The sequence below is a fragment of the Coregonus clupeaformis genome, chromosome 37 (genome assembly GCF_020615455.1).
Source record: "Coregonus clupeaformis isolate EN_2021a chromosome 37, ASM2061545v1, whole genome shotgun sequence".
NCBI lineage: Eukaryota > Metazoa > Chordata > Actinopteri > Salmoniformes > Salmonidae > Coregonus > Coregonus clupeaformis.
In genome coordinates, this window is record NC_059228.1 from 6286090 (window position 1) to 6309945 (window position 23856).

The 23856-nt window shown below is 42.3% G+C and overlaps 1 protein-coding gene across 1 annotated transcript; it reads left to right on the plus strand.

Annotated features, from left to right (window-relative positions):
* Positions 1-2397: 2397 nt before the first annotated feature.
* herc4 (HECT and RLD domain containing E3 ubiquitin protein ligase 4) lies at positions 2398-22821 on the plus strand. Its single transcript, XM_041866217.2, has 24 exons — positions 2398-2669; positions 5088-5372; positions 5478-5637; positions 6123-6199; positions 7336-7557; positions 7664-7755; positions 13110-13240; positions 13520-13680; positions 13775-13851; positions 14138-14265; positions 14416-14475; positions 14657-14768; positions 15004-15193; positions 15458-15630; positions 15838-15957; positions 16085-16183; positions 16414-16581; positions 16790-16933; positions 17168-17334; positions 19325-19391; positions 19517-19599; positions 19835-20018; positions 20099-20201; positions 22063-22821. Exons 2-24 carry the CDS (start codon positions 5147-5149, stop codon positions 22269-22271), a joined length of 3153 nt encoding a protein of 1050 aa, XP_041722151.1. The 5' UTR covers positions 2398-2669; positions 5088-5146; the 3' UTR covers positions 22272-22821.
* The last annotated feature ends 1035 nt before the right edge of the window (positions 22822-23856 follow it).

Consider the following 23856-nt stretch of genomic DNA (forward strand, 5'->3'; position numbering starts at 1 on the left):
CCCCTCTTTTTAGCTCTGACTCTACTGATAGCTACTTAATTGAGGAAAAATGTACTTTCTATACCTGTGATATGTGGTTGTCATCTTAAGATACTGTAAGTCGCTCTGGATAAGAGCATCTGCTAAATGACTAAAATGTCAAATGTAAATCTTCGCCCCAGTCTAAGGTTGTTTGCAGCGGGTGAATGGGCAAGACAAAATATTTGCCTTTGAATGGGGTATGGTAGTACGTACCAGGCGCACCGGTTTGAGTGTGTCAAGAATTGCAACGCTGCTCAATAGTTTCCCATGTGTATCAAGAATGGTCCACCACCCAAAGGACATCCAGCCAACTTGACATAACTGTGGGAAGCATTGGAGACAACATGGGCCAGCATCCCTGTGGAATGCTTTCGACACCTTGTAGAGTCCATGCCCAACTAATTACGGCTGTTCTGAGGCTAAAAGGGCTTTAACTCAATATTAGGAAGGTGTTCCTAATGTTTTGTACACTCAGTGTAGTTGCTCAGTGTAAAAGAAAGAAAAGATGTGGAGGGGAAAAGTATGGAGGGGAACATGATTACGGCGACTGTGGTGGGGAACACAGTGCAGCATTTGGTGGATGCCAGGTGCAGAGAGAGGCTGGAGAGGCCCAGAGATATAGAATCAATCACGATGTCTCATATGCAGAGGCTGTAAGACAGATTGGTGGCACTACTAGGTGGACTGATGGAGCTACCATGGCTGCTCCCATAGTAAGTGGACCTACTGTCAGAACTGGTGCTTCTACTAGTCCTGACATGGTTTCGAGGTCTGTTCAGAAATCTTGCTGTGTCAAAGGACACTTTGATAGTAAATAAAATGGACTTCATAGCTTTCATTGGAAAGGTTATCAACGGATTGTAGAAATGCCAGGTTGACTAATATTGTGGATACGGCAACAGAGTTAATAGGGGTAACAGATGTTACTGTCGACATGATTTTTAAAATGCTGAATAATCATAAGGATGGATTGTCTCAGCATGTTAGAGATAGAGGTTGGATGGGGTTTGGGGGGTTTGGGAGGGTTTTAGGGAGGGGGTAGGTTTGTTAGAAGTTAGTAGGGATTTATTTGTTAATTTATAGTATTTTTTTCTTAGTAGTACAGAATTAGGCAAACCATGAGTGATCACACACTCCAGCACTGTAGGTGGCGGCATGCACCTTAAATGGTTGTTTGCGGACCGCCATTATTCCATAAAAGAAGAAGAACAGAACTGATCTTAGACCAGCTAATGGATTAATGTCAAGGTGGACAAGGAGGTTAATTTGGGAGATCCATTTGTACTATCAAGGACTGTGAAGAGAGCAGTGGGAAAGGTGGATTCAATCAAGGTGACTAGAAGCGGCCTTGTTTTGGTTAATTGTGTAGATGAAGAACAGAAGAAGTGTGCACTGGATATGGCAAAATTGCCCACGTCGGAAGTAACCTGTATTGATCTTCGGAGCGGTGCACCTGCCAAAGGAGTTATGTCTGGAATGTCGTTAGATCTAGATGACGAGTACCTTATTCAGAAAATCCCAGGAGTGATCAGTGCATGTCACCTGACCAGTATGGTAAATGGAAAGAAGGTATATCGATACTATTGTTGGTTGAGGAGACTACCTGCACATGTGAAGCTTGGATATGTGAGGTATGCGGTGAGAGCATTTGTGTCCAAACAACTACAGTGTGGGAATTGCAAAAGATATGGCCATGTGTCAAATGTTTGCAGATGGAAGAAGTATGTTTTTGAATAAACTGTGAATGGAAAATGTTGCAACTGTGGTGGGGATCATACTCCGGACTTCCTTGAGTGCCCTGTTAGGGTTAAAGAGGTCAAGGTGTCAAGGATCAGGGCTATACAGCAGATCTCCTATGTGGAGGCGGTAAAGAGAGTCAAAGGGTCAAGAGGCCACAGTGCTGAAGAAGATATGGTGGTGCATACACCGTGATCTGGATACACTCATTGTGAAGAAGGTAGATTTTGTAGCATTTATTGGCACAGTTATCAATTGTACTGCACAAGTGTCCAAGAAGCTGGGCATCACTATATCTGCAGCCAATACGTTTTTGGGGCTCCAAGACTTAATGGTAGAAGCAAAGCTGCAAAGACTACTGTCGCCAGAAAATGTCCCGCCCTCACAGGATCCTTCTGAGCCTGTGTAGGGATCTGATTAGAATTTTGGATTTTAACAGAAAAGCAGGTTGATTTTGTTTAGTTAAAACGTATTTTTGATGGTTTGTATTAATATTTTTTACCCTCCATTATTTGTTTCTTTTTGGGATCTTTATCATACACCCGAACAGTAGGTGGCAGAATGCACATCCAAATGTTGCGAACGCCATTATACCAGAGAAGAAGAGGGTAGCTTTGTCGTCACATCCAGTTTCTGAAAACTGTCTCTAGAACATTAGTCTTTGAGTACGGTATGTTCGAGTGTTTTCCTTCTGTGGGTACGACACTTCATATAAAGCTACAGACATTGGAATGACAGCGCATAGCAAACGATTTGGGAATGTGCTGCTTGCAGTTGCCTGGTCTCAATGACCATCTACAATTTACACCCTCCGCGCAAGTCTGGTCATCGACATTTTGCTAATACAAGGAAAACATTTCAGACCTCTCGTGCGTGGCAACGTTTGCCACCATTGCATTGGCTAGCAACAGGTAAGCTGAATCCATTTGCGGCACACAAGGCAGGGAATGTGCACATTTAGCTATTTAGGCAGCTAGTGTAGGTTAACTGTGCTAGTTAGTGATAGACCTTACCTGTGAATATCTGTCTTGATTAACAGCCAGTTAGCATGCAGGCACTGCCTTGCTGCAAGCTGATAGCTGAACTAGCTAGCTAGCTACTCTGTCAGAGAAGATTCCAGTTTATCTCACTTGCAATGAAATAATTTAGCAGGTAGCTGAACCTGGACTTATAATTGTGAAAACAAGACACAACTGATACGTCAGTGACATTTTAACTGGCGTCTATCACACGTGAGATAAGAACCTGACTGCGCTGCAGTGAAGATTATGTTCCAGGCCTTTCTAGGGGATACTAAGTACGTTGTTAGAGAATAACCACACACCTCCAGCGTTGTGAGAAGGCTGTTTATATTAATATAGTCATATACAACACTATATAAACGTCACACATTCATATAAGTAAACAATGAGACATCATCGCTCATAAATATTCCTCATCAGATCATAAAATAGTGATTTAAACATTCCTCATCAGTAAAGGGTGGGGCATTTATTCTTCTGCGGAAGTAGTCTAAATGCGGGCCGTTACAGAAGTGAGTGAATTATAGGATTAGTAGGGTATTAATCAACCCCAGGTTAAAAATGGAGGTATCCTCACTGTCGCTGATTGAAGGGTTAATTTAGTACACTGCACAGGATGATATCACAGTCAGTCACACAAACACCATACTCTGGAATGCTGTTCTGTGGTCATTCAATCTGTTGTGTAATGTGACAGTATTTACAAGACTATTTCAGTCTGTTCCGGTGCTTTCCATCACAGATTCCCCAGTCACAGATGGCCAAGTGTACACAACTTGATATCAGGACTTCCTTGCCACAACATACAGTGCTATGAAAAAGTATTTGTCCCCTTTCTAATTTTCTCTACTTTTGCATATTTGTGATACTGAATGTTATCATATCTTCAACCAAAACCTAATATTAGATAAAGGGAACATAAGTGAACAAATAACACAACAATTACATATTTATTTCATAAACAAAGTTATGCAACACCCAATTCCCCTGTGTGAAAATGTAATTGCCCCCTTACACTCAATAACTGGTTGTGGCACCTTTAGCTGCAATAACTCCAACCAAATGCTTCCTGTAGTTGTTGATCAGTCTCTCACGTCGCTGTAGAGGAATTTTGGCCCACTCTTCCATGCAGAACTGCTTTAACTCAGTGACGTGTGGGTTTTCAAGCATGAACTGCTCATTTCAAGTCCTGCCACAACATCTCAATTGGGATTAGGTCTGGACTTTGACTAGGCCGTTTCAAAACTTCCAATTTGTTGCTTTTTAGCAATTTCCATGTAGACTTGATTGTGTGTTTTGGATCATTGTCTTGCTGCATGACCCAGCTGCGCTTCAACTTCAGCTCACAGACGGATGGTCTGACATTCTCCTGTAGAATTCTCTGATACAGAGCAGAGTTCATGGTTCCTTCTATTAAGGCAAGTCGTCCAGGTCCTGAGGCAGCAAAGCATCCCCAAACCATCACACCACCACCACCATGCTTGACCTTTGGTATGATGTTCTTACTGTGGAATGCAGAGTTTGGTTTTCGCCAGGCATAATGGGACCCATCTCGTCCAAAAAGTTGACTCAAGTTTGCCAAAAAGCACCTGGATGATCATCAAGACTCTTGGAAGAACGTTCTATGGACAGATGATTCAAAAGTATAACTTTTTGGACGACATGGTTCCAGGATGCTTTGCTGCCTCAGGACCTGGACGACTTGCCTTAATAGAAGGAACCATGAATTCTGCTCTGTATCAGAGAATTCTACAGGAGAATGTCAGACCATCCGTCTGTGAGCTGAAGTTGAAGCGCAGCTGGGTCATGCAGCAAGACAATGATCCAAAACGCACAATCAAGTCTACATGAAAATAGCTAAAAAGCAACAAATTGGAAGTTTTGGAATGGCCTAGTCAAAGTCCAGACCTAATCCCAATTGAGATGTTGTGGCAGGACTTGAAACGAGCAGTTTATGCTTGAAAACCCACACGTCACTGAGTTAAAGCAGTTCTGCATGGAAGAGTGGGCCAAAATTCCTCCACAGCGACATGAGACTGATCAACAACTACAGGAAGCATTTGGTTGGAGTCATTGCAGCTAAAGGTGGCACAACCAGTTGAGTGTAAGGGGGCAGTTACTTTTTCACACAGGGGAATTGGGTGTTGCATAACTTTGTTTATGAAATAAAAGGCAATTACTTTTTCATAGCACTGTATGCATTTTTGGATGTTGACAATTTTGTGGTCAGTAACAGACCTCATCATGTGATTTCCTAGATGTCTCCTCTTATTTGACTCTTAAATATTTGTATCATCCTTTCACAAGGACTGTGATCCTGTTGACCTGGTCCACACCAGGAGTGGGGCCAGAGGGGGGCATTGGCAATGCTGTGTTGGGGAAATGCTTCCTTCGGTCAGCTAGGCTTGGGCGGGATCGATGAGGAGATTGTGGTGGAGCCCCGGAAATGTGATTTCTTTCACGGGAAGGAGGTGTGCGATATAGGATGTGGCCGACGGCACACCACATTTCTACTGGGAGACGGGACTGTGTACACCTGTGGCTGCAATGACATTGGGCAGCTGGGGCACGAGAAGTCTCGGAAGAAACCAGGTAAGTGTTACATTATCCCCTTACGCTAATTAACCCATTATGGTTAGACTTTGTCTAATGGTACATGGATGTATTAAAATGTATCATGCTTTGTGTTTCCCTTAGAGCAGGTTGTGGCACTAGATGCACAGAACATTGTGGCTGTGTCATGTGGGGAGGCCCATACACTCGCGCTAAATGACAAAGGACAAGTGTTTGCATGGGGCTTGGCCACAGATGGACAGCTGGGCCTTACGAACTTCGAAGAATGTGTACGTGTGCCCAGGTGAATAAAATAATACTTCAAGTCCTCAGGAAGTTAAAACATAATACTGTTCATAAATGATATGCAGACAGCTCAACGTGTATGAACATGACCCCATTTGTACCGATACACTAGGGCAGGGTTTCCCAAACTCGGTCACTAATTAGTAAGGAACTCCCCTCACCTGGTGTCTAGGTCTTAATTAAAAGGAAAAACCAAAAACCTGCCCTTGTGGAATGAGTTTGACACCTCTACTTTAGGGCGTGAGCTGTGCTTGGTTCTTCTCTGAAGAAACGAATTAAACATTCAAAGCAGCATGCAGGCAAAGCATGTTTTGCCAAATGGCATCACAACGTTCATATTTACACCATCTGTTGTCTATGTTGTGAATTTTGCATTAATGTGGTATTTCAAAATTTGATCTGTGAAGTGCCTAACATTTGATTTGACAACAGCATAACGTTTACTTTACTTGAATGGACTGTTTGGTTTTTTCCCCCCCTCAGAAACATCAAGAGTTTATCAGATGTACAAATTGCTCAGGTAGCCTGTGGATATCGGCACTCCCATGCTCTGTCTAGAGGTAAGGGGTGCATTCAAATAGTCATTTTAAGGCAAAGGGAATTTCCTAATGCCTTTGGTGACTTGGAAGGTTTTGATGGGTAATCTGAGGGCTACCGATCTCGTCTTTGAGCAGTCCCAGACGTCCCGATATTTTCAAACGTTTCATTTTATCGGCACAAAATCTGCAATACTCTTGCAGTGTGAGATGTGCAACGACATGTTTTGATGATCAGCAATAGCCAATGAGAGCTCGCCAGAGAAGAAGCCAGTGAGATGACGTTGTTTTGCATCACCCAGAATGTGTAGACTCTCGAGCAGGAGTGATGACTAGGCCTTCTACTAGTATGCGTTTGTGCTTGCCAAAGTGTCAAATCGTTACAGCTCTGACGTTCACAAGCAATGTTATTCAATTCAAAATGTTGGCAAGATACAGTATTTCAACTCTGTATGGCAAGGTTGAATGTCTGACTGAAACAGTTTGAGGCTGCTTTGAGCTACAGCTCGTTATAGCTACGTAAAATTGAATCGCATTGTTTTTGCGAGACAGCGTGGTATCGAGAATCCTCACGACCAAGTGAAGAATCTTGTAGTGTCTGTGCCACATCGTTTAGTGTGAGCAACACTACAGGAAAAATGGTGGTTTAATGTGAGATGCTCAGTGATTTTATGATTTTGAAGGTAGTGTACACCCGGCTTTAGTGACTTTCCCTCCTTACCTTGAACTCTGTGACGTTTTCAAACGAGGTCAAGGTAAAGTCACTAGGAAAGGAAAAAGGCTACATCTCAGAAACAATCCAAATGCACCCAAGGACTTCAAACAAAACTAACTTGAATTTCCCTCTGGGGATAATAGACTAATCCAGATTATGCATTCGCTTTCTGTCTGATTTTATTTTACTTAAAACAAACAGGGAATTTGCAGAACGATTTGCTTAATTTGGTTTCCCATCTTATATTGGTCCTCTGTAGCTCAGCTGGTAGAGCACGGCGCTTGTAACGCCAAGGTAGTGGGTTCGATCCCCGGGACCACCCATACACAACAATGTATGCACGCATGACTGTAAGTCGCTTTGGATAAAAGCGTCTGCTAAATGGCATATTATTATATTATTTATTATTATATATTAAATACTACGAATGTGGTCCCTTGTTTAGGAGGCCAAGTCTATTCATGGGGACAAAACCGATACGGACAACTAGGGCTGGGAGTAGCTGGACAAGGCATCGCTACTCCCCAAGTCATCCAGTCTTTACAGGGGATTCCCTTCGCCCAGATCTCAGCAGGGGGTGCTCACAGCTTTGCCCTCACCCTCTCAGGGGCCGTCTTTGGCTGGGGGCGCAACAAGTTTGGGCAACTGGGTCTCAATGACAACAATGGTAAGACTGACTAAGCAACTTTCCTGTGAATCACCATTAATCTGTTTTGAAAAAAGCCAGAAGAACCTTTTTCAAATTAAATTGATTAAACAAAGTAATCTTTCAGATCGATATTATCCAGCCCTGCTCAAGTCCCTTAGGTCACAGAGGGTTATCTACATCTGCTGTGGGGAGGACCACACTGCCGCACTTACAAAGGTAACTTCCTCTTTCACAGTGACTCTAATTGAGGTAATAGCTGTATGTAGTAGGATACTCTAAGTATAACTATACTTACAGTGCCTTCAGAAAGTATGCATACCCCTTGACTTATTCCACATTTTGTTATAGCCTGAATTCAAAATGGATTATGTAGTTTTTTTCTCTCTCACCCATCTAGACAATACCCCATAATGACAAAGTGAAAACATGTTTTTATAAAGTTTTGCACATTTATTGAAAATGAAATACAGAAATATCTAATTTACATACAGTACCAGTCAAAGGTTTGGACACACCTACTCATTCAAGGGTTTTTCTTTATGTTTACTATTTTCTACATTGTAGAATAATAGTGAAGACATCAAAACTATGAAATTACACATATGGAATCATGTAGTAACCAAAAAAGTGTTAAACAAATCAAAATATATTTTAGATTTGAGATTCTTCAAAGTAGCCACCCTTTGCCTTGATGACAGTTTTGCACACTTTTGGCATTCTCTCAACCAGCTTCATGAGGTAGTCACCTGGAATGCATTTCAGTTAACAGGCGTGCCTTCTTAAAAGTTAATTTGTGAAATTTTATTTTATTTTTGCTGCAATTTCTGAGGCTGGTAACTCTAATGAACTGATCCTCTGCAGCAGAGGTAATTCTGGGTTTTCCTCTACTGTGGCGGTCCTCATGAGAGCCAGTTTCATCATAGCGCTTGATGGTTTTTGCGAATGCACTTGAAGAAACTTTCAAAGTTCTTGACATTTTCCACATTGACTGACTTTCAAGTCTTAAAGTAATGATGGACTGTCGTTTCTCTTTGCTTATTTGAGCTGTTCATGACATAATATGGACTCGGTCTTTTACCAAATAGGGGTATCTTCTGTATACCACCCCTACCTTGTCACAACACAACTGATTGGCTCAAACGCATTAAGAAGGAAAGAAATTCCACAAATTAACTTTTAAGCAGGCACACCTGTTAACTGAAATGCGTTCCAGGTGACTACCTCATGAAGCTGGTTGAGAGAATGCCAAGAGTGTGCAAAGCTGTCATCAAGTAAAAGGGTGGCTACTTTGAAGAATCTGAAATATAAAATGTGTTTTGATTTGTTTAACACTTTTTTGGAAACTACACACTTTTGTGGTCCTCTGTAGCTCAGCTGGTAGAGCACGGCGCTTGTAACGCCAAGGTAGTGGGTTCGATCCCCGGGACCACCCATACACAAAAATGTATGCACGCATGACTGTAAGTCGCTTTGGATAAAAGCGTCTGCTAAATGGCATATTATATTATTATTATTACATGATTCCATATATTGTTTTGATGTCTTCACTATTATTCTACAATGTAGAAAATAGTAAAAATAAAAACCCTGGAATGAGTAGGTGTGTCCAAACTTTTGACTGGTACTGTATGGATTCACACCCCTTTGCTATGACACTCCAAATTGAGCCCATGATTTAGAAAGAAACACACCTGTCTATATAAGGTCCCACAGTTGACCGTGCATGTCAGAGCAGAAACTTTACCATGAAGTCCAAGGAACTGTCCGTAGATATCCGAGATAGAATTGTGATGAGGCATACACTGAGTGTACAAAACATTAGGAACACCTTCCTAATATTGAGTTGCACCCTCTTTTGCCCTCAGAAAAGCCTCAATTCATCAGGGCATGGACTTCACAAGGTGTCACGTGTTCCACAGGGATGCTGGCCCATGTTGACTCCAATGCTTCCCACAGTTGTGTCAAGTTGGCCGGATGGCCTTTGGGTGGTGGACCATTCTTGATACACATGGGAAACTGTTGAGCGTGAAAAACCCAGCAGCGTTGCCGTTCTTGACAACACTCAAACCAGTGCGCCTGGCACCTACTACTATACGCCGTTCAAAGACACTTCAATCTTTTGTCTTGCCCATTCAACCGCTGAATGACACACATACACAATCCATTTCTCAATTGTCTCGAGGGTTAAACATCTTTCTTTAACCGGTCTCCTCCCCTTCATCTCTGATTTAAGTGGATTAACAAGTGACATAAATAAGGGATCATAGCTTTCACCTGGTCAGTCTGTCATGGAAAGAGCAGGTGTTCCAAATGTCTGGGGAAGGGTATAAAACCATTTCTAGAGTGTTTAAAGTTTCCAAGAGCACAGTGGTCTCCATCATTGGGAAATGGAAAAAATATGGAACTACCCAGACTCTCTAGATGTGACCAAGAACCCAATGACAACTCTGACAGAACTACAGAGTTCGTTGGTTGGGATGGGATAACCTGCCAGAAGAATCTACAGCACTTCACCAATCTGAGCTTAATGAGAGAGTGGCCTGATGGAAGCCACTCCTTAGAAAAAGGCACATGACAGCATGCCTGTAGTTTGCAAAAAGGCACGAGACAGAGAGCATAAGGCAAAATATTCTGTGGTCTGATGAGACAAAAATTTAACTCTTTGGCCTGAATGCAAAGCGCTATGTCTGGAGAAACCCAGGAACAGCTCATCACCCGTCTAACACCATCCCTACCATGAAGCATGGGGGTAGCAGCATCATGCTATGAGGATGCTTTTCAGCTGCAGGGACTGGGAGACTGGAAGGATAGAGGGAACAATGAATGGAGCCAAATACAGGCAAATCCTTGATGAGAACCTGCTTCAGAGTGCAAATGACCTTTGACTAGGGCAAAGATTATGTTCCAACAGGACAATGACCCCAAGCATACAGCCAAAGCAACGCTGGAATGGCTTTAGAACAAGAATGTCCCCGAGTTGCCCAGCCAAAGCCCAGACTTGAATCCCATTCAATCTGTGGAAAGACTTGAAGATTGCTGTTCACTGACACTCCCTATCTAACTTAACAGAGCTTGAGAAAATCTTCAACGAAGAATCGAAGAAAATTCCCAAATCCAGATGTGCAAAGCTGATACAGACACATCCAAGACGACTCAAACCTGTAATCGCCGCCAAAGGTGCTTTTACAAAAGTGTTGACTCGGGTGTGAATACTTATGTAAATGATATATATTTCTGTATTTAATTTTCAATTACTTGGCAAAAAGGTCTAAAAACATGTTTTCACTTTGTCGTTATGGGGTATTGTGTGTAGATGGGTGAGAGAAAAACAATTAAATCAATTTAGAATTCAGGCTGAAACCCAACAAAGTGGAATAAGTAGAGGGGTATGAATACTTTCTGAAGGCACTGTACATTGTTATTTAATCTATACTGAACAAAAATATAAACACAACATGCAACAATTTCAAAGATTTTACTGAGTTACAGATCATATAAGGAAATCAGTCAATTGAAATAAATTCAATAGGCCCTAATCTATGGATTTCACATGACTGGGAATACAGATATGCATCTGTTGGTCATAGATACACTATCTATACAAAAGGATGTGGATACCCCTTCAAATTAGTGAATTCAGCCACACCCGTTGCTAACAGGTGTATAAAATCGAGCACACAGCCATGCAATCTCCATAGACAAACATTGGCATTAGAATGACCTTACTGAAGAGCTCAGTGACTTTCAACGTGGCACTGTCATAGGATGCCACCTTTCCAACAAGTCAGTTCGTCAAATGTATGCCCTGCTAGAGCTGCCCCGGTCAACTGTAAGTGCTGTTATTGTGAAGTGGAAACGTCTAGGAGCAACAACAGCTCAGCCGCGAAGTGGTAGGCCATACAAGCTCACAGAACGGGACCGCGAGTGCTGAAGCGCGTAGCGCTTAAAAATCATCTGTCCTCGTTTGCAACACTCTCCACGGAGTTCCAAACTGCCTCTGGAAGCAATGTCAGCACAATAACTGTTCGTCGGGAGCTTCATGAAATGGGTTTCCATGGCCGAGCAGCCACACACAAGCCTAAGATCACCATGCGCAATGCCAAGCGTCGGCTGGAATGGTGTAAAGCTCAGCGCCATTGGACTGTGGAGCAGTGAGCGTTTTCTGGAGTGATGAATCACGCTTCACCATCTGGCAGTCCGAGGGACGAATCTGGGTTTGGCGGATGCCAGGAGAACGCTACCTGCCCGAATGCATAGTGCCAACTGTAAAGTTTTGGTGAAGGAGGAAGGCCTAATCGTCTAACGTCAGTGCCCGACCTCACTAATGCTCTTGTGGCTGAATGGAAGCAAGTCCCTGCAGCAATGTTCCAACATCTAGTGGAAAGCCTTACCAGAAGAGTGGAGGCTGTTATAGCAGCAAAGGGGGGACCAACTCCATATTAATGCCCATGATTTTGGAATGAGATGTTCGACCAGCAAGTGTCCACATACTTTTTGTCATGTAGTGTACCTTAAAAAAAGGTAGGGCCGTGGATCAGAAAACCAGTCAGTATCTGGTATGACCTCCATTTGCCTCATGCAGTGCGACCCATCTCCTTCTCATAGAGTTGATCAGGCTGTTGATTGTGGCATGTGAAATGTTGTCTCACTCCTCTTCAATGGCTGTGCGAAGTTGCTGGATGTTGGCGGGAACTGGAACACTGTCGTACACGTCAATCCAGAGCCTCCCAAACATGCTCAATGTATGAGTATGCAGGCCATGGAAGAACTGGGACATTTTCAGCTTCCAGGAATTGTGTACAGATCCTTGTGACATGGGGCAGTGCATTATCATGCTGAAACATGAGGTGATGGTGGCGGATGAATGGCACGACAATGGGCCCCAGGATCTCTTCACGTTATCTCTGTGCATTCAAATTGCCGTAGATAAAATGTAATTGTGTTCGTTGTCCGTAGCATATGCCTACCCATACCATAACCCCACCGCCAGCACAGTACACTCTGTTCACAACGTTGACATCAGCAAACCGCTCACCCACATGACGCCATACATGTGGTCTGCTGTTGTGTGGCTGGTTAGACGTACTGCCAAATTCTCTAAAACAATGTTGGAGGCAGCTTATTGTGGAGAAATTAACATTAAATGCTCTGGGATCAGCTCTGGTGGACATTCCTGCAGTCAGCATGCCAATTGCACGCTCCTTCAATTTGAGACATCTGTGGCATTGTGTTGTGTGACAACTGCACATTTCAGAGTGGCCTTTTATTGTCCCCAGCACAAGGTGCATGTGTGTAATGATCATGCTGTTTAATCAGCTTCTTGATATGCCACACCTGTCAGGTGGATGGATTATCTTGGCTAAGGAGAAATGCTCACTGACAGGGACGTAAACAAATGTGTGCGCAAAATGTTAGAAGTGTTTTTTGTGCATATTGGAACATTTCTGGGATCTTTTAATTCAGCTCATGAAACATAGGACCAACACTTTACATGTTGCGTTTGTATTTTTGTTTAGTATACGTTCTGAAACCCCTTTCACCTCTAAGATTTTGTTTTGTTTCTTTCGTAGGAAGGAGGTGTGTTTACATTTGGAGCAGGAGGGTATGGCCAGCTTGGACATAACACTACAAACCATGAGATCAACCCCAGGAAGGTGTTTGAGCTCATGGGAAATGTAGTCACACAGATATCCTGTGGAAGGTACAGCACACTGTCTGCTGCGCAATCTCTGCTTTCAAATGTGGCACTGGTCTGTTTTAGAATACACAAAGCAGATTCACCTTCAAGTCTATAGTCTCCAGAATTATTTTGAAAATCATGTGTAGCTTGAGGAAAATACATGTATCTGAAACCCACAGTATCTGGGGGAGACAAGTATTTGGGCTGACATTTCAAAGTTCCTAAAACACTTAACATCATTGAAAACAGTATCTTGAGACGCTTGAGAAACATTTGTTATATTTTGTATATCCTTTCAAGACAGCACACTTTGGCCTTCATCCCCGCCTCTGGAAAGATGGATTCATTTGGGCTTGGAGGGAACGGGCAGCTCGGTACACGCTCCACATCCAACAGGAACAGCCCTGCCCCAGTCAAAGGCCCCTGGGTGGCCTACAACGGCCCCTGGCCCACAAACACAGGTTACTACAGCCCCCCTCAGACAGGTTCCACAGGTAAACTCAAATTTCTGCATCATCTTTGATTAGCAAGACTGACCATAACTTTATATTCCAGACATGGAGCAGGGCTGCTGTGTTAAGAGGATCTATGCTGGAGGAGACCAAAGCTTTGCCCACTATCACACTCCCCAGGTAATTTTCACACCCCATCAGCCCTAATTTATCGGAGTCCTCATAACTAAGATTCTGGGCTAACAAATGTTCAATTGATATTTATTTTTCATGAGAGAAATTAATACCTGAAGTGTTACCTATCCTATTTGGGGATTTTGGTGATACAGTTGTAAACATGTCAGAAAAAGACTAACTTCACATGCTGGAAACCGTCAGAATGCTTACCGTTTACATGTTCATGATAGTGAAATGCTTTACTTTGTGATTTTTAAGTAGTATTTAATACAATAATTTCTTCTCCTAGAACCCCCTTGTGCCTGACGACGTCAGAATACCAGATCCCAGAAGACACATATGCACCTTATCTGCTGGTCTTTCTCAGAGATGGCTGAGCCATTATACACACGGAAGACTCCCGCAAGAGATTTCCAAGTAAAATCCTCTCTTCTCAAAACATGCTCATAAAATATCATTAGCAATAGTATGGATGAACAGTGCTTGTTCTATTTGATTGTCACAGCTAGATTGTGTATCTGCATGAGACTGTGAACACTAATTGTTTTTCTTTTACTTTTCTTGTAGCGAAATTGATCTTGTGTTTTCCTCTGCAAGTTGCCTCAATGGAAGCTTTCTGGCTGAGAGGTAAAATCAATTATACTCTACTTGAAAATGTTACTGAAAGTCTTGAAATAATACATTTTAATAGATTTTTTTTTTTACGATTTCTGGTGTCAACATTTACTGTATGAATTAAAGCATTTGAAATGTTCTATTATCATTGTGATAAATGTTTTACTAAAGCGAATCTGTCTGTTTTGTGTAGCCATCCAGATCACTACAACACGAGCAGTAAATGCTCAGGGGTGGATATGAACATGGCTCGCCTCTTGTTTCACAGAGTCGTTCAACCTGACTATCCAGAAATTGCACAGCAGGTGACAGTAATTCGATTTTGAAGTATGGTTTACCAAAATATTAGTCCTCATGTTATGACATTTGTTGATGCCTGGCCTGTAGGGTATTCCAATTAGTGGTGCAAATAAAGGGAGTCAGTATATTAGATGTCTGTCTGGCTAAAATGACAGTCAGTATATGTATGTTTGCTACCCTTCTGTATGAATTATTACAGCATTAAAGCATTCCTCCTTACCCTGTGTTCCCATGTGTCAGATTGCAGCCAGTCTGGAAAAGAACCTGATTCCCAGACTTAGCAGCTCCCCTCCAGACATCGAGGCTCTGAGACTCTACCTCACCCTGCCAGAGTGTCCTCTCTTCAGCGACCAAAACACATACGTGACTCTGGCCATCCCCTTTGCCAAGGCACTCATCAGTCTGAAAGAGGCTCCGCTGAAAGTGCTTGGTAAGTAGCTATGTTCTCTGTTCGGTGAACATAGTGGAGCAGCAAACTGTTCAGAGAGAGATTAAGTCTGGGTATTTAATTGACGTATTAGCATGTAGTGCAGGTTTTTGTATTTTGAGTGCTGTTTATTCAACATTGATTTCAATTCAAAAGTGTTTTTATAGATTCTACTGTGGTCAGGTAAACCTCTTTTAGTTTATTAGATTCTTGCATCCAGATTGGCTCACAAGTCTCTTTGCTTTGCTGTGCTCTGTACTGATCCAGGTAACTGGTGGGCTCAATTCGAGGCCCCAGTCTTCCAGAGGCTAGTGGAGCTGTACAAGGCGGTGGTGGTGTACCTGCTCAGGATGCACACGGTGGGAGTCCCCCACTCAGAGCAGAGGGTCTTCACCTGCTTCCTGGACACGACACTCAAGCTCCTGGAGATCCTACATGCTGTGAGTGTTCATACACAAATCACAAATGCCTGATTCACACTATGGGGCTGAGCTGTATAGCATTAATCAGGCAATACTGTAGAAGATCAGTCTTTCTCACATTACTCCTAGTTATAGATGGAAATATTTCATATTGTTTTAATCATTTTTTAAATAATTTGTAACTTTTCATTCAAATGCCTTAGTTTTTTTTTATTGATCTCCTAGGTGAATGAAAGAGCCGGACATATCATACAGTACGACAAATTCTACATTAAAGAGTTGGATGACCTGATAGACATCCGAAACGACTACCTCACATGGATTAAACAGCAGATGTACTCTATGGTGAGTCAAGCAACTTCAAAACAATCCCTGAATGCACAATGTTATTGAGAACCCATGAAATCTCGTCTTCTTTTACAAATGCTGTCATTTAATATCCTACCCTAAGCTATTGCTTCTGTCCCCTCAGACTCACGACAGTGCTGTCACCCTCTGTAAGTACCCCTTTGTGTTTGATGCCCAGGCAAAGACCACCCTGCTTCAGACTGATGCTGTTATACAAATGCAGGTAAGGATGACTGACTCATTCGTTTTTACATATTGAACAAAATAATTGATCGTGTGACAATTTCCATGATTTATCTTGTAATTGCACCATGATGGTTGAGCTCTGTCTCTTTTTTTGTTTGTTTGTTGTGATGCTTGTTTGTTTAGATTTTCAAGTGCCTTGAGATTTTTCTGTATAATGTAAAGCGCTATAGAGGTTGAATCGATTATAATTATTTCTGGTGTCATTAGATGGCAGTGGACCAGGCGCAGCGGCAGAACTTCAGCTCCATGTTCCATCCCGTGGTAGAATCTGTGAACCCCTGCCTCATCCTCATTGTAAGGAGGGAGAACATCGTCGGGGACACCATGGAGGTCCTCAGGAAGTCCAAGAACGTTGACTACAAGAAACCTCTGAAGGTTTGCCTGTTTACCCTCTGCCATCACACCTGGGTTGTATTCATTAGGACAAGCTATAGCAAAACACACATTAGCATTTCTTATCTTATCCTGAAGTCCCCCCGTTTTCTTCCGTTGCCTAACACAACCCTGAATTCGTCAGATCAGACGGTTGAGACTGATGTCCTGGATGTACACTGGAGTTGATGGTTGTGTTCTTGCTATGCAGGTGATCTTTGTTGGAGAAGAGGCGGTTGATGCGGGGGGTGTGCGGAAGGAGTTCTTCCTTCTGATCATGAGAGAGCTTCTGGACCCCAAATACGGGATGTTCCGATACTACGAGGAATCCAGGCTGATCTGGTTTGCAAACAAGGTACACATTTCACTTTTGTTTCATTCCAGTGAAATGTGTGTTGTTGAATACGCATTGTTGGGTCAGTTCAGAAAACTCTCTAGCTTTAAGTTTAAACTTTGTCAAGGGATTCACAATAGTGTTGTCATTTTGTGGTATTCTGTTAAATCTGAAGTACTGGTATGCTTGGACACCATCCTGGTTGCATTTCTTACATTATCCTCACTCTATGGACCATGTTGATGTTCCTCTCAGACGTTTGAGGACATTGACCTATTCCACCTCATCGGGGTCGTCTGTGGGCTGGCCATCTACAACCTCACCATTGTGGACCTTCACTTCCCAGTGGCCCTGTACAAGAAGCTGCTGAAGAGGAACCCCACGTTGGATGATCTTAAGGAGCTGATGCCTGATGTGGGGAGGTTAGCTCAGGGGTCAAGCACCTCAGGTTTCCCTTAAGCACTAATGTGGAGGCACAGTCTGCTTATTGCTTTAATGGTGCAATGAGCAATAAAATGTAAATGGTTGTGGAAGTTTCTTGAGCATCAGAGGAAATGAGAAGGTTGACATAACATCTCAAATGCAGCAAATTGTATCGTTTCAAAAAGGTTTCTTCCAAATATACACTGAGTATACCAAACATTAGGAACACCTTCCTAGGATTGAGTTGCACCCCCCCTTTTGCCCTCAGAACAGCCTCAATTCGTCAGGGCATGTACTCTACAAGGTGTCGAAAGCATTCCACAGGGATGCTGGCCCATGTTGACTCCAATGCTTCCCACAGTTGAGTCAAGTTGGCCGAATATCCTTTTGGTGGTGGACCATTCTCGATATACACTGGAAACTGACTGTGGAAAAACACAGCAGTCTTGCAGTTCTTGACAAACTGGTGCTCCTGGTACCTACTACCATACCCTGTTCAAAGGAACTTAAATATTTTGTCTTGCCTATTCACCCTCTGAATGGCACACATACACAATCCATGTCTAGATTGTCTCAAGCATTAAAAATCCTTCTTTAACCTGTCTCCTCCCCTTCATCTACACTGATTTGAAGTGGATTTAACAAATGACTCGATAAGGGATCATAGCTTTCACCTGGAATCACCTGGTCAGTCTGTCATGGAAAGAGCAGGTGTCCTTAATGTTTTGTATACTCCGTGTACAGTGCATTCGGAAAGTATTCAGACCCCTTGACTTTTTCCAAATGTTGTTACGTTACAGCCTTATTCTAAAATTGGTTAAATAAAAATAAAAATCTTCATCAATCTGCATACAATACCCCATAATGACAAAGCCAAAACAGGTTTTTAGATTTTTTTATTTTTAGAATGTATAAAAAATTTTTAAAAACACACAGCAAGTATGCTATGAGACTCCAAATTGAGCTCAGGTGCATCCTGTTTCCATTGATCATCCTTGAGATGTTTCTACAACTTGATTGGAGTCCACATAACAGCCCACTTAGAGTTTGCCAAAAGGCACCTAAAAGACTCAGACCATGAGAAACAAGATTCTCTGGTTGATGAAATGAAGATTGAACTTTTTGGCCTGAATGTCAAGCGTCACGTCTGGAGGAAACCTGGCACCATCCCTACGGTGAAGCATGGTGGTGGCAGCATCATGCTGTGGGGATGTTTTTCAGTGGCAGGGACTGGGAGACTAGTCAGGATCGAGGGAAAGATGGAACAGAGCAAAGTACTGAGAGATCCTTGATGAAAACCTGCTCCAGAGCACTACCTTGTCACAACACAACTGATTGGCTCAAACGCATTAAGGAGGAAAGAAATTCCACAAATGAACTTTTAAGGCACACCTGTTAATCTTTTTTTTTCCGTCATTTTGCAGATGCTTTTATCCAGAGCGACTTGCAGTTAGTGAGTGCATACATTTTTCACTTTACTTACTTTGCCCCCTGTGGGATTTAAATGCATTCCAGGTGACTACCTCATGAAGCTGGTTGAGAGAATGCCAAGTGTGCAAAGCTGTCATAAAGGCAAAGGGTAACTGCTTTGAAGAATCAAAAAAAATTATTTTGAATGTAACACTTTTGGTTACTACATGATTCCATATGTGTTATTTCATAGTTTTGATGTCTTCATTATTATTCTACAATGTAGAAAATAGAAAGAAATAAAGAGAAACCCTTGAATGAGGAGGTGTGTCCAACCTTTTGACTGGGACTATACATTTGCTAAAAATTCTACAAACCTGTTTTTGCTTTGTCATTATACGGTATTGTGTGTAGCTTGAGGAGAAAAAACAATTTAATCAATTTTAGAATAAGGCTGTAACGTAACAAAATGTGGAAAACGTCAAGGGGTCTTTATACTTTCCAAATGCACTGTGTAGTGTGGGCTGTAGTATGAGCAATTTTTGTTGTTGTAATTTTCCCCTTTTCACCAAAAACCAGGAATCTGCAGCAGTTACTAGACTACACAGAGGATGATGTCGAAGACATATTCTGCTTGAACTTCACAGTAAGTGTCAACATTTTACATCAATGTACTTTATGTAGCTGAATCTCTTGTCTAGAGATGGCAAAGTGGTGATATGTGCAAGGCTTACTTGGAGAAGTCAATGTTATTTGTCCAACTTGTTTCAGGTTACAGTTGAAAACTTTGGTGCCACAGAGGTCTTGGAACTGGTTCCAAATGGCATGGATATCTGTGTTGACAACTCAAACAGGTACTTTTCCAGAGTATTCCAGGGTCTTCTAATTTATCCTCTACTTCACAACAAAGTCGGGCTGAATGTTCAGTGGATTGATTTGATTCGAAGTTTTTGAACAAATGTATAGTTGTGTAACAAAATAGTGCTAAATCCTATGTCTTGTCTGAGTGTCTTAAACATATGCAGAGAGTATCTGTATGAGTGTCTGCTGATGTGTTTCTAAATGTTCTTTTTCGTGGTGTTCCCTCAGGCCTGAGTTTGTCTCTGCATACGTGGACTACATCTTCAATACATCAGTGGCCGCGCTTTTCGAGTCGTTTTCCGCAGGCTTCCACAAAGTGTGTGGTGGCAAAGTCCTGGAGCTGTTCCAGCCCAACGAACTGCAGGCCATGGTCATTGGCAACACCAACTACGATTGGAAAGAGCTTGAAAAGGTACAGAGGTCCCCATTAGCTTTAACGCTATCAATTGGTCTTGGAGTGGTACAGTAATATAATTTTTGCTATTTCACCAGAGCACTGAGTATAAAGGAGAGTACTGGGCTGAAAATCCAACCATTAAGTTCTTCTGGGAGGTGTTCCACGATCTCTCTTTGGAGAAGAAGAAGCTCTTTCTCTGTAAGGCTCTCTTTGAAAGCATTCAGACTATCATATCAGACTACAGTGCCTTGCAAATGTATTCATCCCCCTTGGTGTTTTTCCTATTTTGTTGCATTACAACCTGTAATTTAAATTGATTTTTATTTGGATTTCATGTAATGGACATACACAAAATAGTCCAAATTGGTGAAGTGAAATGAAAAAAATAACTTGTGGTGCGTGCGCATGTATTCACCCCCTTTGCTATGAAGCCCCTAAATAAGATCTGGTGCAACCAATTTGCCTTCAGAAGTCACATAATTAGTTAAATAAAGTCCACCTGTGTGCAATCTAAGTGTCACATGATCTGTATATACACCTGTTCTGAAAGGCCCCAGAGTCTGCAACACCACTAAGCAAGGGGCACCACCAAGCAAGCGGCACCATGAAGACCAAGGAGCTCTCCAAACAGGTCAGGGACAAAGTTGTGGAGAAGTACAGATCAGGGTTGGGTTATACAAAAATATCGAAACTTTGAACATCCCACAGAGCACCATTTTAAATCCATTATTAAAAAATGGAAAGAATATGGCACCACAACAAACCTGCCAAGAGAGGGCCGTCCACCAAAACTCACGGACCAGGCAAGGAGGGCATTAATCAGAGGCAACAAAGAGACCAAAGATAACCCTGAAGGAGCTGCAAAGCTCCACAGCGGAGATTAGAATATCAGTCCATAGGACCACTTTAAGCCGTACACTCCACAGAGCTGGGCTTTACAGAAGAGTGGCCAGAAAAAAGCCATTGCTTAAAGAAAAAAAATAAGCAAACACGTTTGGTGTTCGCCAAAAGGCATGTGGGAGACTCCCCAAAGAAGGTACTCTGGTCAGATGAGACTAAAATTGAGCTTTTTGGTAATCAAGGAAAACGCTATGTCAGGCGCAAACCCAACACCTCTCATCACCCCGAGAACACCATCCCCACAGTGAAGCATGGTGGCAGCATCATGCTGTGGGGATGTTTTTCATTGGCAGGGACTGGGAAACTGGTCAGAATTGAAGGAATGATGGATGGCGCCTAATACAGGGAAATTCTTGAGGGAAACCTGTTTCAGTCTTCCAGAGATTTGAGACTGGGACGGAGGTTGACCTTCCAGCAGGACAATGACCCTAAGCATACGGCTAAAGCAACACTCTAGTAGTGGGTTCGATCCCCGGGACCACCCATACACAAAAATGTATGCACGCATGACTGTAAGTCGCTTTGGATAAAAGCGTCTGCTAAATGGCTTATTATTATTATTATTATTATTATTATTATTATTATTAAGGGGAAACATTCACATGTCTTGGAATGGCCTAGTCAAAGCCCAGACCTCAATCCAATTGAGAATCTTGGTATGACTTAAAGATTGCTGTACACCAGCTGAACCAATCCAACTTGAAGGAGCTGGAGCAGTTTTGCCTTGAAGAATGGGCAAAAATCCCAATGGCTAGATGTGCCAAGCTTATAGAGACATACCCCAAGAGACTTGCAGCTGTAATTGCTGCAAAGGTGGCTCTACAAAGTATTGACTTTGGGTGGGGGGGTGAATAGTTATGCATGCTCAAGTTTTCTGTTTTTTTGTCTTTCTTGTTTGTGTCGCACACAAAAATATTTTGCATCTTCAAAGTGGTAGGCATGTTGTGTAAATCAAATGATACAAACACCCAAAAAATCCATTTTAATTCCAGGTTGTAAGGCAACAAAATGGGAAAAATTCCAAGGGGGGTGAATACTTTCGCAAGCCACTGTATGTCATGTCACTATGCCATGCTAGTAGGGGCTATTTACTGCTTAAATGTGAATGCTTTTGGTTTTGAACACCTTGGCACTGAAGTAATGTGTATTGTATTTTCAGTGTTTCTCACAGGAAGTGACCGCATTCCCATCCTGGGCATGAAAAGCCTGAAGCTGGTGATCCAGCCCACGGGAGGCGGGGAACACTACCTGCCCGTCGCACACACCTGCTTCAACCTATTGGACCTGCCCAAGTACAGCAGCCGGGAGACGCTTCAAAACAAGCTTCTCCAAGCCATAGATCACAATCAAGGTTTCAACCTGGCCTAACGAATGGCACACAAACAATGCCTAGCTCCACCCAGTCTGTTTATGGTAATCACATGCACACGTCTTTGCCCCGTCAACTCTGACTCGATTCCTGCTTTAAGACTGCAGCACTGTCAACAGCGTGAAATGGAACAGACTAATCAGCATTTGCAGGGGGGCAAATAGTTATGCAAGAGGCTTGAGGGCTTTCTATTTCAAGGTCGATCTTTCAGTATAATTTACAATTTCACACCATCACAATATTGAAGACCCAGTTGAGTTCAAATTCAATTCACATTGTTTGATATTTCTCTTGTAGATTAGCTTTTACTCGTGTTTGGATAAACTAGTCTAAATAGGCCAAAGTTCTGGTATAAAATCTTTGAGCTCATCTGGCGCAAGATAGCACTGTTCATGAATGAAATTAATCTTCTACTTTGGCAATTTCTACCATGAATAGAAATGAATCATCTACCATGGTAAAAACATGGTATGAATGTGAGCGTTTGATGTTGAGTGGATGTTCTTGGCTGTAAGCCTTAAAACTAGACAAATAAAAAATTAAACATTACAGCCATGGGTATTGTGTTGACCAAGTGTATATGAATTAAGGCTTCAACTGCTAGAATGCTGCTCTGAAACATTGCATTTTTGTGAAAATGGTAGGCTAGTGCCAATATGAGTTTTGTTTATCAATAATATAATTCCTCTAAAATGTGTCTTGCGATAACACTTCGGTGCTTTATAATTACTTCATAAAAATGCTCCGAACATTACACTAAACTGTAGATGACACGTTCTACATCACTTAATGGATTTCTATTCCATATGTGTATGTTGCATTGGGGAAAGTATGATTTGAATGTATACATAAAAAAAAAATAACACATGTAAAGTGTTGGTCCTATGTTTCATGAGCTGAATTAAAAGATCCCAGAAATTTTCAAATACGCACAAAAAACACTTTTCTTTACAGGCCTGTTAGTGAGTATTTCTCCTTTGCCAAGATAATTGATCAACCTGACAGGTGTGACATATCAAGAAGCTGATTAAATAGCATGATCATTACACAGGTGCACCTTGTGCTGGGGACAATGAAAGGCCACTAAAATGTGCACTCAACACAATGACACAGATGTTTTGGTGGAGTGTGCAATTGGCACGCTGACTGCAGGAATGTCCACCAGAGCTGTTGCCAGAGTATTGAATGTTCATTTCTCTACCATAAGCCACCTCCAACGTCGTTTTAGAGAATTTGGCAGTACGTCTAACCGGCCTCACAACCGCAGACCACGTGTAACCACACCAGCCCAGGAACTCCACATCCGGCTTCTTCACCTGCGGGATCATCTGAGACCAGCCACTTGGACAGCTGATGAAACAGCAGTATTTCTGTCTAATAAAGCCCTTTTGTGGGGAAAAACTCATTCAGATTGGCTGGGCCTGGTTCCCAAGTTTGTTGGCCTATGCCCACCCATGGCTGCGCCCCTGCCCAGTTGTGAAATCCATAGATTAGGGCCTAATGAATTTATTTCAATTGACTGATTTCCTTATATGAACTGTAACTCAGTAAAATCATTGAAATTGGTGCATGTTGCGTTTATTT